Source organism: Ambystoma mexicanum, chromosome 6q (assembly GCF_040938575.1).
Source record: "Ambystoma mexicanum isolate Mex_15411 chromosome 6q, UKY_AmexF1_1, whole genome shotgun sequence".
Lineage (NCBI taxonomy): Eukaryota > Metazoa > Chordata > Amphibia > Caudata > Ambystomatidae > Ambystoma > Ambystoma mexicanum.
The window spans coordinates 47,717,810-47,730,245 of NC_090937.1; the positions used below are offsets into that span (position 1 = coordinate 47,717,810).

The 12,436-nt window shown below is 38.9% G+C and overlaps 1 protein-coding gene across 1 annotated transcript in view; it reads right to left on the reverse strand.

The window, feature by feature from the left end:
- Nucleotides 1-8,596, reverse strand: part of LOC138515452 (dentin sialophosphoprotein-like) — a 138,726-nt gene extending 130,130 nt beyond the window's left edge. Inside the window, exon 1 of the mRNA XM_069630288.1 lies at nucleotides 8,530-8,596. Within this exon, the coding sequence (XP_069486389.1) occupies nucleotides 8,530-8,592 (63 nt within the window). The 5' untranslated portion in view covers nucleotides 8,593-8,596. The remainder of the gene's footprint in view (nucleotides 1-8,529) is intronic.
- Between the last annotated feature and the right edge of the window lie 3,840 nt (nucleotides 8,597-12,436).

The window sequence follows — 12,436 nt, forward strand, 5'->3', positions numbered from 1 at the left end:
TCGATAGAGATGAAATATAATCTCTGATCACCAAAAGCAGTAAATCCAGAGCCCCTGGCCTGGATGGGTTAACCAACCTGATGTTGAAAGAACATATTGTGGCATGGGTGGAGTTTTGTTTACAGTTTTTGTTCAGATCGTGAAGCTGAAAAGCTACCTCCGTCCTTGAAAGAAGCAATTCTCATTACAATATTTAAAAAGGGTGATAGGTCTTATACTATGAAGTATAGACCTATCGCCCTTTTGGATGCTCCAGGCAAAATAGTTGCCTCAATTATTTTGAGGCAGTTGGCAGATTGGTCTAGGGATAGGGGATATCGGATGAACATCAGGTTAGTTTTGTGAAGGGAATTGGAAGATCTTTGAATCAGCTGATCCTCAATCAGTTCAAGATTAATTTCTTAGGTACTGGCAGAGGGATCTATACAGCTTTCATTGATTTCACATTGGCCTTTGACAGTGTGGAACTTCAGCGACTGTGGGATAAGTTGGCCAATTGGAAAGGCCCGATATATCTGTTGGCAATCATTAAAATCTCTACTCTGAGACTTTGTGTAGGGTGAGTTTAAATAAACAGGGAGACCTCGCTGCCAGAATCCAGATGAGCGAGGGCTAAAGCAGGGGTCTATTTTGGCCCCTGCTCTGTTCAATTTTTACATCATTGATCTGGGTTCTGAGTTGGCTAAAGCTAGATGTTTTCCCCCTCAACTAAATGGTTGTCCTCTTCAAGGGTTGCTATACGCTGACAACCTTGATTGACCAGACTCCTATTGGTCTAGAGAGACTTTTAAAAGCAGTGCAATCATTTGCGGAGGAAAACAATTTGCAAATCAAAATCAAGAAATCAAACATTATGACATTGAAATCATCGGCTTGCAGTAAATCCATCAATTTCAAGTGAAAGATATATAATGAAGGGATGGTCTGTGTAGAGTCCTATAAGTATTTGGGGTTGTTATGAATACGAGTGGTACATATTTGTTTAATGTATCTGCACTGAGAGCTAAAACACAAGCTCTGGCAGCCCATGGGCTAGTGATTTATAGAAAATATTTTTGTTTTTCTTTAGAACTAGTGCTGCTGTTCTATAGGCTTAAAGTAGTTCCTACATTGATGTATGGTGCAGAAGTAGCTTTGTGCACTCCCAAAACTATTTACAAACTTATAGAAGGCATATTCTGGAAAAAAGTGTTGTTGTGCCCCTTTCCGTCCCGATTCAATTCATACAATGGGAACTAGGCCTGTCGTTACATATGAGTGTATGCTGGAAAGTCCTTTCCTTGTTTAGGAAATGTTTATTGGGTGAGGGGAGCTCACTGTTTGATATTATTAAAGCAGCCATGGAAACATTACCTGAAAAGGCTGTGGAGTTATGGGCAAATGATTGTGTGGAATTGGCCTGCAGTGTAGATGTGGAGTTGATTTATTGATTCTTCTGCCAGACAATGCTAAAACCAAGGTCCACATTTTTGATTGGATAGAAACTCAGCAGGGTGTTTAGACCATAATTCACCTATTATTTTAAATGGAGAATCTAAAAGGGTGGGCGTCACTCCAACTGTTCTTACTCATTTTCTGGATCCGATCTACAGAAATAACTTTCTGAGATTTCGGCTTAATATCTTGCCTACTAGAGCAATCTTGGGATCTCATGGTAAATGGAATTCTAACTCGTGCATCTGTAGAAACTGTGTTGGAATCTCCCATGAGGAGACATTGTTCCACATCGTAGTTGAATGCCCAGCTTGATATAAATGAGAGCCACATGTCTGGGGCATATTAAAGCACAATTCCCTTCCAATTCTAATACTCAAATGTGGTCACTTCTGCGAAGTGGATACGGGGTGGGCATTACACTTGCTACGGTTCGCTTTCTGAAGAGAAATAAATTGCTACCCTAATTAGGCCCTCATTATGAGGTTGGCGGTAGGCCGACGGTGGCAACCTCGGCTTACCGTTTCCGCCACCCAATATCCCAGTAACACCAGAATATTACAGGTGGAGGAGAAACGGTAATTTCCCAATTTGGGAATGGGAAGATTGGATCACCAGTACTGTTAGTAACAGTGCGTCAGGGAAGAAATCTTCTGGTAGGGGCTTGAACTACCGGCAGGTCAGGCCTGCTGGTAGTTCACTGTCCCTACCGGCAGACTTGTAGTTTGCCGGTCCAAAAAAGATGCCAGCAACCTTGGTAGCAGCACCTTATTTCCAGAATGGCAAACTTATATTGGGGCCTGTGTGATTTCTAGGTGGAAGATACAAACAGACTAGATAATTTGGAAATTGCCTTAGTAAGAGCTTAAGCTAATTTATTTATGCCATTGATTGATGGACGATGATTGGTTCCTAGGTTGTTTTATGCTAGTGTGCGGATGGAGTTTGAAACACCTCCTGTATTTATTTATTTATTTATTTATGGGGGTTTATCCAGGATTGTAGTTAATTATGAATTGAAATCGTTTTTTTCTCCCTTATCATGACATGTTATGAATTGGATGTTTATTTATGCATTTATTTCATTTTTAATGATACATTTGATTTTTTATAAGACATGAGTGAAAGGTATGAATGCAAGCCATAACACTAAATAAAATTAAAAGAAACATAAATATAGCAGACATTGTTTGTACTTTGTACTGTTTGGCACCTCTGAGTGCCCTTACACCAACAATATATTAATTTGTGCAATGGTGGAAATCATTTAGCCACAATCCCACAATTATTTTGCGTGCTGCAATGGTCTTGCATAGTTGGTAACTGGGCAACATTGGAATGCATACATTATAGGAGGGAGGGATGAATTAATGGGCTAGGTAGGTTTAAAACACCCAGATCTACTTTTAAATATGGTTTGAGCACCGTGGTATCACTACAGTGGTGATTTAGCATGTTGTGGACGTTTCATAGCATCGCACAGAATAACATCAAGATGTCAGTTTCTCCCCTTTTCACTCCACATTGCTTCACTAACATTTCACATTAGTGAATTTGCCTTCAATGAGAGGAAATGCATGTATGGGACTTGGAGCTCTGTTTCACTCCATCCTCTCTATTCTCACTCTCCTTTTGTGTTCCACACATTTACAAAACCAATTCTTGGCTCTTTCACTACTGACAACTGTCCTGGTAATCTTGTCCCCCTGGGAATTCCTAAAATCCTTAGTTGACAATCAAGCGTTACCACTTCAGTAGCGTGCCTGAACATATCTTGGGTCCATCACACAACCATGCTTTGACAAATTCTAGTATCACCTTACTAGATCCAGTGGCAAAACATTGTGGGAGAGTTCTTTATGCAAGACTCCTAGATTAGTCAAAAGAAGCTTTCCAATATCTGACGTATAGAATGTATGCTTTACTCGGACCTTTACCTTGGGAGCCGGGCCGTTAGCCCTGGTATAGCCCATGGATATTCAATGCCTTTACTAGTAAACAACCTGTGACCATGAAATGTTGTTTTTCCCCTTTCCATTAAGCATTCCATTTGTTCCACTTCGTATGACTAGGCATGCATTCCTACTTTCATAAGCATTCACTCTCCCCCTCAACTTTATAGTATTTTTGCCAAATTGTCTGTCTATTCGTCTTCTTTCCAACTCCTACTTCTCACATCCTCTCAGCTGTTCCCTCTTCCTTTCCTCCAGCAGTCCATGGGTTTGTTTACCTCTGATGGAGACGCAATGTACCACTTCCCAGTCAATCCCTGGCTTTGTGAAACCACTACAGTGGTGATTATAAATGTAATATAGCATAATATAAAAAATGTCAATTTATAGGCAGAATGTGCTATGCTGGAGATGAATGACCCACTCAGGCTGTGTCTCTCTTTCAGTAGCTGTTTAGCAAGATTATTGCATTTTGCCAGAGAATATATGTCTGGTGGGAAGCCAGAACATCTGCTAACTATTACAAAAGTGGAAATTGTTCTTCATAAAGAACTTCTTAAATGGATAATACGGCTTGACCAGGATTAGACGATGTATTTATTTTGTAATTTTTTTCTAGGCCACCTATCTTGGGTTACTCCTAGGTGCTCCATCAAGCCTCAATGCAAGTATATTTGATGTGCCCATTAATGTTTTGGGCAATGTAATGGCATAGAGAATGTGTAGACATAATATTTACTCTAACAGCTTCTATATTACCAACTTAATCAATCATTTTATTGAGTATGTTTCTCTTTCAGTAGTTTATGGCAACTGCTCCTGATAGTGTTGATTTTTCTTTAAATTATAAACTTTTTATGACGATGTGTGTATCATATTAAATAGACTTAAATAGACTGTCAATGGCTCTGTAAATGGTTTGTCATTGACGTTTCTTCTCCTATGTCAACAGTTGTGTTCTTCACATCTGCAAGGGGATCGAGTCCAAGCCTGGATTAAGCCATATTGAGAACTCTCGAAGAAAAAATTCCATATCCATTTGGGCTACATATTTCAATATTTATTTGCAACTATACACTCCAAAAGAGTTTGCATTTGTTGTTTGTTGCATTGTCAGTTACATGTATTGACTGTATTTGCCATACATCTGTGAGAAGAAAAATATCTAATTATGATCAAACATAATTCTTAAATGATTTGTCCATGGGAGAGGAATTTGCAGCATGAATAGTCACTTTCTCAGAATATTACATCCAATGTGTCTGTGTGTCACTGGCTTTGTGTCTAGGGCCGGACTTTTTTTCAATAGGATCTTCCATACTACTAATAATATTTTTAACTAGTCCTGAATCATAGTCATCTATGATTAGCGTAAGATCCCAAAGTACTATGTTTTTGAAAGGCTACAAGGTGTGCCACTATTAAATCTGCAGAAGTTGTAACAAAAGCTGGATCTGTTTCTGGGAGATGATAAATCGATAGAATGTGATGGTCTGTGTTTGTGACATAATATAAGAAATCAAATCCACCTCATGCCTACGAATTGCACTTGTAAATGGCGGAAGGCAATTATTTGTAAACCACCATCCTGATGTCCACTACAGTTGACGTTGGGCAGGACTAAATACTGAATGATCGTAGACCAACTTTCATGAAATCAAGATTCAGTGATAAACAATAAATCTGTATCACGGGAATGAATAAAATAAGAAATGTGGAATCTATGCTTGATGGCTGACCTTGAATGAATCACGGGTTATTTTTAAGTGACTTTGTACCCTGAATTCAGTCAGATTTCTGGGCACACAGACTTCCGGAAGGGATACATTGGCTGTCAACCAGTACGCGTCTGGGGTGTGTGATATATGTACATCACTAGATAGTGGCTTTACATTTATATGCCACGGTTTCTTAGTTCTGAGTATGAGTATGATTGTTGAGAAGAATTTTTGTAAGCAATAAAGCCCTTGTCCGGTTCCGATCCCAGACAAGTGCAGAATGGCACAGATAAGCACAGATGAATTGCCATTGGCACTTGACCTGCATGGCCACTGCACTTTTCTACTGCACAGTTGCTCCAGCTAAGCATAAGTTAAGAGGCATAGATGGCCACCACTGTATAGCATGGGGAAAAACTGGAGCTGAAGTGCAATGTTAGCCTTAAAAAAAAAGAGTTTTATGAGTAATTCCGACCCCTTGGATTCACAGAGCAACTAGGTCCGGTCAAATACATAAAAGGTGCCAAACTCTTCAATTATCAATTGGCCATGTGCCACAAATCACAAGTGTGCTGGAGATGTTTGGATTAGTATAGTGCCTGATACACTGTTACTCCATCTGGGTTTAAAAACCCAGGCCAATAGGGGCATGACTATAGACTGTTTCAGAAAATTGACTGTCCTTCCTTCCTCAGATTCACTGGCCCGTTCTGTCCCTGCAAATTAAACAAAACATGCAAAACAGTTTTATCAGTAAATGGTCAGGTACCAAAAATAATGAGTGTGCTGTAGAGTGTGTGCTGGAAATGTTTTGATTAGTTTATTTCCAGATATCGTTGGGACTTGTTTTGTTAATATGAATAATATTTCTAATATCTAAGACATTTTTCAAAAACAGACAACATACAACTTTACCTGTTTTATAAGGGACATTTTTATTTTAATTTTTTGGTGGATTGATTTATAGTTTTGTTTGCCACAAATGTTGAAATGATGTGTTATTTTATCGGAATATAGTTTTGGTAAATTATTCATCGATAATAATCACACTGACACTATCTGGGAACATAAGTACACTTACGTGATTTGATATATTTCTGGATAGAAGACCAAAATATAACTGACAATGTAGCATAGGTCTTATTTAATACAATTATTAATGTGAAGGATTGTGAACTCTGGACTAAAAGTAGGAATTGGGGGGGCTAGGCTCCAGTGTGGCGGGGTCTGAAAGTGAGTTGCATTGCCAACACTGATGATCTGACATTAATCGATTATACCCTGGCAGGATTACAGCGGCTGCTTAAAGCCGTAGAGAAATATCTTAATGCAAACCACTTACAGATTAACTCTTGGAAATCCTATGTGATGGTGAGCACAACGCGTAAGAAAATCAGTAATTTCATATGGAAACTAAACAACACTCCAATCCAGAGAGTTGAATCGATCTGTTATTCAGGATTTATAATACCCTTAAAAAACATCAGGATCCCCTCAGATCATGAATGGATGAAAAGATTTGGGCATGCACCTCACTCCTGAAGGTGTAAAGAGTAAACTGTGTGCCTACTCACTAATTCCATTTATTGAGGTCTACAAAGTTAAGGTGTCACCAATTATCTTGTGTGGCTGTGAATTGTTAAATAAATCGGCGACATAATATTCTACAACGTCCTAGCGTCTAACATTTTGAAACAAGTCCAGTGACTCCCAAAACTCAGTTCCAATTAGTGTCATCAGATTGGAACTTGGACTGACCTCCTGGTGGTCACAGTACATCAGGAGGAACCTCTCTTTATTGGGCTATTTGGAGTATGAAGGTAAATCCTCTCTTGGGTTCTATTTGATGGTGCTATTCTCGAAATAAACCAATCCCCATCTAAACAAATGTAAGAGGTGATGTGACAAGATGAAGGAGGCAGTGGGTCTGAATGCTCTAGAGCCTGCGGGCATGCTGAAAAAATATATATATATATTGGGACGGAGCAACTGATCTGCACGATCTGGGCAGATTGAAACTCTACTCTGGTAAGGATTTTCTTTATCTACCTCCAATTGATATGAGATTATATATAGCTAAATTCCCATCCTCAACATTTCGGCATTGCTATCTCAGCTTCAGACTACAATGCCTCCTCATTTTGGAGCTCATTGGCCCCAAGCTTGGCATCTCTATTGAAATGCAAACCTACAGAGTGTGTGATATGGGTTCTACTGGGACGTTATTCTATCTTGTGAAGTGCTGCCTGTATTTCTTGGACTTGAGAATTGGAAGTTTTGGGCGATTTGTCTATTCAACATCCCGGATTTTATCTCATGACCTATGGTGTAGTCTTATGACAAGTTCCCAAGTATCACTTATTATTGCCCTGATCAAAATGTTAATGGTTATTTTCTCAGAGATGACCAAGGTATCAGAACAAGGTATAAGGGACCTCGTCGGCATAGATGATGCTTCATGTGAGCGTTCTCTACAGTACACAACCAACAAACCAGTAATGTTACAGTTTTGAAACTCTTAAGGACATGTTTATTTGTATGTTCTTTTAACTATAATTTTCTTTTTATAATGTTTATGCTATATTCATTTGTATAATCATTTGTGTAAATGTTCTTTTTGTACTGAAAAACACAATAATAAAATAACAAAACAAAAAAAATTGTGAAGGATTCAAGGCTGACACAGGGCACTGAAAATGTACTCCCTTTGGACCAGTATTATGTTTGCAGGAAAGGAAACTTCAAATTTTAAAATAATTTTGCAAGACATTAGTACAAAAAAGTTCAAAGGACTGCCTTAATAATACGCTATTGAGGTTTGGTATTTTGTTGGTATGCAGTGATACAATTGCGGCAAAAATATCACCTGTACAAATAATTATGGCAGAAATCCAGTGGTTTGACCCGTTAAAGGTGTACCGCAATAGTATAATGGATCCAGGGGTTGCGGGGGGTGTCCCCTGCATCCTTTACATGGATTGCGGCATCAAAACCACAGCATTTTTGCCGCTATATTTTGTGTCCACAGCCATTTTTGCCGTGATTTTAACACATGGAACCAATTTTGTTTTAAACAAAAAGCAAATTGCTTTGAAATTTTGAAATTTCACTGATGATTTGGCTTTGAATTTGTTATAGTGAATCACTTTTTTCGCTACAAATACATTGTTTAGTAAAAATAAATGTTTTCCTTAATCAACTTGTATAATTGATTCTTTCATTTGTGGACATAATTTGCTTTCATCCAAAATCACATTTTTGTCCCATATACTTTAATGTAAGGGTTGTTATGTGGATAGTTCCTTATTTTGAATGGTGTGTGATTTGCAGTTCGCTCAAATTGTTTCTGCCAAAATCTTTTTAGACAAATCAAATTAAACTTTTGTATAAAAGAGGCAATGATGTTAACTAAGTACATCACTTACTGGAGATGCAAAGGCTATGCCAAAAAGATTGATTAGTAGAAGCAACATGTCCATCTTTGACATCTGACTCCTGCAAGACATAAATTGGAGCATTATTTATTACAGAATATATTTGACCTTTCAGCAACCATTCATAAGATAAAAAGAATACTCTTTAAGGAAAGAATTAACACATTTCTTACATTTAAGTTAGTGCCATAAATTGCAATGAGATGACACAATGTGATATAATGACGTGACATGACTTTACAACATGTAACAACATAATATATTTCTGTCATTTTGTGGCAGGTCCGTAAATTCTCCCCTACCTGATAATGATATGCAAAAGAATGCCTACAAATAAATGTGTGTGACCAATAATGACAGTACATATAAAAACCTAGTTCACAACTTAAGTACACGCAATATTGATATTTAAAACATTAGAGCAACAGTGATCACCCTCGATTCTGTGGTCATCAACGAAAGATTCATTGCAAAAAAAAAAAAAGTTGTCGAACAAAGCAGTCATGAAATAATCATATGACAACATTACACACATCAAACATGAGTACATAACATCCAATGGTTTCAATTCATTAAAGAAAGTGGGCATTCTTTATTCCCCCTAGGGCAGCTTGCAGAGCCAGCAAAACGAGATGCTTCTTTGCCTGTTCTCTGGCAAGCTCACACCATGCTCTGTCATCCCCTTCCCCGGTCTCAGACACGGATCACTCAGACACAGACAGAGATCACTCATGCACCAGGTTAGGGACATCACCTTAACGTTCCATTAATGTTTCCTCAGTCCTAATTCTTGCTACCACATGTATACACTGTGATTTAGCTCCTAGTTGATCCCCACTCTGATTTGCTCCTAGGCATTCACCACTGTGATTACCTACTAGGCGAGCCGTCCCTGTGTGTTTTATGCTCCTAATTACAACCCTTTGCAGTCTTTCCACTCGGCTTTCCCCACTAGAATGTTTGCACAGTGATATTTACTATGAGTGGTGGTTTGGAGATCTACTGATGATGACATTGTAGACCTGCATCTTTAAAGACTCCATCCATGCTCCTTGCCATCAGTGCTGTGTAGTGGTCGTAATGTGCCATCACTTCTTGTACAAACAACAAGTTTATCATAATCATATGTAGTGGCAGTAATGTAACACCAGCATCCCATGTAAAGGAACCTTGAGCTGTGGGGTGACTGCACTCTGTGAAAATATATTGCAATATATTATCAGGATATTACACCATCTAATGTCCATCCTGGCTACATGCTTTGGGAATCCGTAAACTCGAAATGGGTTTGTGGCTTTGCCTCATAGTTGCATTGACTGTCCAAGGCTACTCGTCTGGTCACACTTTTTTGTGTATGCAAATTGGGTGTGAATGGGAAGTGCAGCCCTTTTCTGCTTGTCCTGTCATAGATGTGTGATGCCCTTTGCACTCCTGGCATGTTTTGCCAGTGAAAATGCACTTCTGCTCACGAAAATTCTTTATGAATTGGCCACATTGGGCATCATCAGAAGTTGGGTGGTGCAGTAAAAATGTGGCGGTAATAGCATTACCGCCATATTACTGCACCGCCCAATCTCGAGTTTTGGTGAAAGCTGGAGGATTCACATCCAGCGCTCTCAGCTGGAGGTGAATGCAGCAACCTTCCCACCATTTTCAGTGCAATTACTGCGTGCAATTACTGCCACAGTAATTGCGCTGATGCCCCATTGAGTCCTATGGACTAAAAGAAATGGGGACATACACCACCAACTCCACTTGTAATCTGGCGGTAATACCGCTGGACTGAGTGGCGGTAACAGTAATTGCGTTGGACCATATACCGGCAGATTTAACGCCAGGTACCGCCCAACTTGTGATGAGTCACATTGTCTTTTTTTTCATTTCTACAAGCCGATGGTGATGGACAAAAAGCAAGTGCCGTATATGACACAAAATGCCGTACAGCCATTCATCAGGGTGCTATAGACGTGAAGAAATAAGAAGGCTGGAAACTTTGAGTTGTAGAAAGAGGAGGTTGTGAATTGTGAATTGTTATCTAGAAATGAAAGGGGAGTTATGAATGGAGATGTTCTCATATATAGAAAAAGAAATGGGCCTCTAAGAGTTTTTAAACTGGAATATATTTTTAGTATTTTGGTGCCATTCATTGTGTTTTATTGAATTTTAGTTGCGCATGAGGTAATGTTATGTACTCTGTTGCTTGATAGATTTCATGAATCCACTGAACAGATTACTACTACTATTGCCTATGCTTCTGCCCAGGAAGGTGCCTCATTCAGGAGTCTGTTTCGGATCAAATTTATATGTATTTTGTCTCATGTTAATGCAAGCCCGACATGATTTTTAATGTGAAGGGTTTCCATGTATATCAAATGTCTTGTTCACTATTTATCATCCCTATGGGAAATGTGCCTTGTCTGTGAGTTCATTTAGGAGCAACTCATTTGTTTTTTAACTAGTTTTAATGCAATGCCGCTTGAGTTTTCAAAGGTTTTGTGAAGGGTTTCCGAGTGTATCAGCTGCCCAGATCACTATTTCTCTTGCCTGCAGGACACATGGTTTTTCTTTGCCCATTTTCAAGAAACATATTTTTTGTTTCAATCCCATTTGCTCCATGTTGGCCCTGAGAACTGTCCTGATTCTCAACACATGTTTAACATATTTGGACATTTCTCCACAAACATAGGTGTAGCTCAGTCCTGTACAAAAAGCAGCATGACCAGTGTCCTGAGCTGTTTTTGCTTTTCCCCTCTGTCCGCTGTTAACCTAATTAGGCAACTGCATATCAGTGCAGTCTTTGGAAAGGGGTATTATATCTGCAGGTTACTCCCAGATATGTTCACCTGTATGCAAAAGAAGAGAGGACTCTATTGAACACTCACAGGAAGTCCACAGAGGTTAATTCGTTTTTAGCAGCAACAAGATGCCATAAACCTAGTATTATAGTCAATATTCCAACAGTTGCATATATCAGGGCAAGAAGGATTTGTAGTGATTTAAAAGAATTTATCAAGAAATGTGACCTATTGAGACCAAGATGTTTACAACGTGGATTCAATAAAAAATAATTTGACTCTAGCAAAAAAAGAGGAATAGAAACTCCTAGGAGTGATCTGTTAAAACCTTAATTGAGAGAGAAAAATAAAATTAGCAATTTGGTAAGAATGACCACAGGGCATTCTTGGAATAGTCATGATGCCTTCAGGATTTTTTAGAAGCATTGGCACTGGTTAACTTTAGATCCAGATCTAGTTGAATACATTGGGCAAAGTCACCAGTGCACCCACAATCAAGTCTATGGTCAGTCCATCCCACCTCAACTCCATTGTGACACAAAAAAGGCATGGTTGAACAAAAATCTGACATGTTTTTCAAGTGTGGCACTTGTAATATGTGCCAACGTGGGATTGAAATGAAGCATATTGTGATTCATGTGAAAGAACCCTTTGAGATCAGAGATTTTATTAATTGTCGGCCTAAGTATTTCATGTATTGTATTATATGTGTGTGTGGACTCATCTACATCGTGAGCATCATCTGTGAGTTCCGGATAAGAATAAGGGAGCACTTATATGCACTTCAAAATGATGATCCTAGATTACCTCTCACGACACACTGGCAAGGAAAACACCAGTTAAATGGCAAAGCTGTAATAGAGTTTGTGGGACTGAAACGGGTAGATGCCAATCCTTGAGGAGGTGACAGGGAGAACAATTTGAGGCAAATTGAAGCCAGAATGATCTGTAGATAGCAGACAATAGAACAAGGACTAAACTTGGATCATGAGATGGGAGTATTCCTGTGAGGACTTGGCTTGTGAAAGAGGGATTGGATGAAGAGACTGTCAACATCTGGGGACAATTGAAGAGGTCGTGATAGGAGCTTTAAAGTGATACAA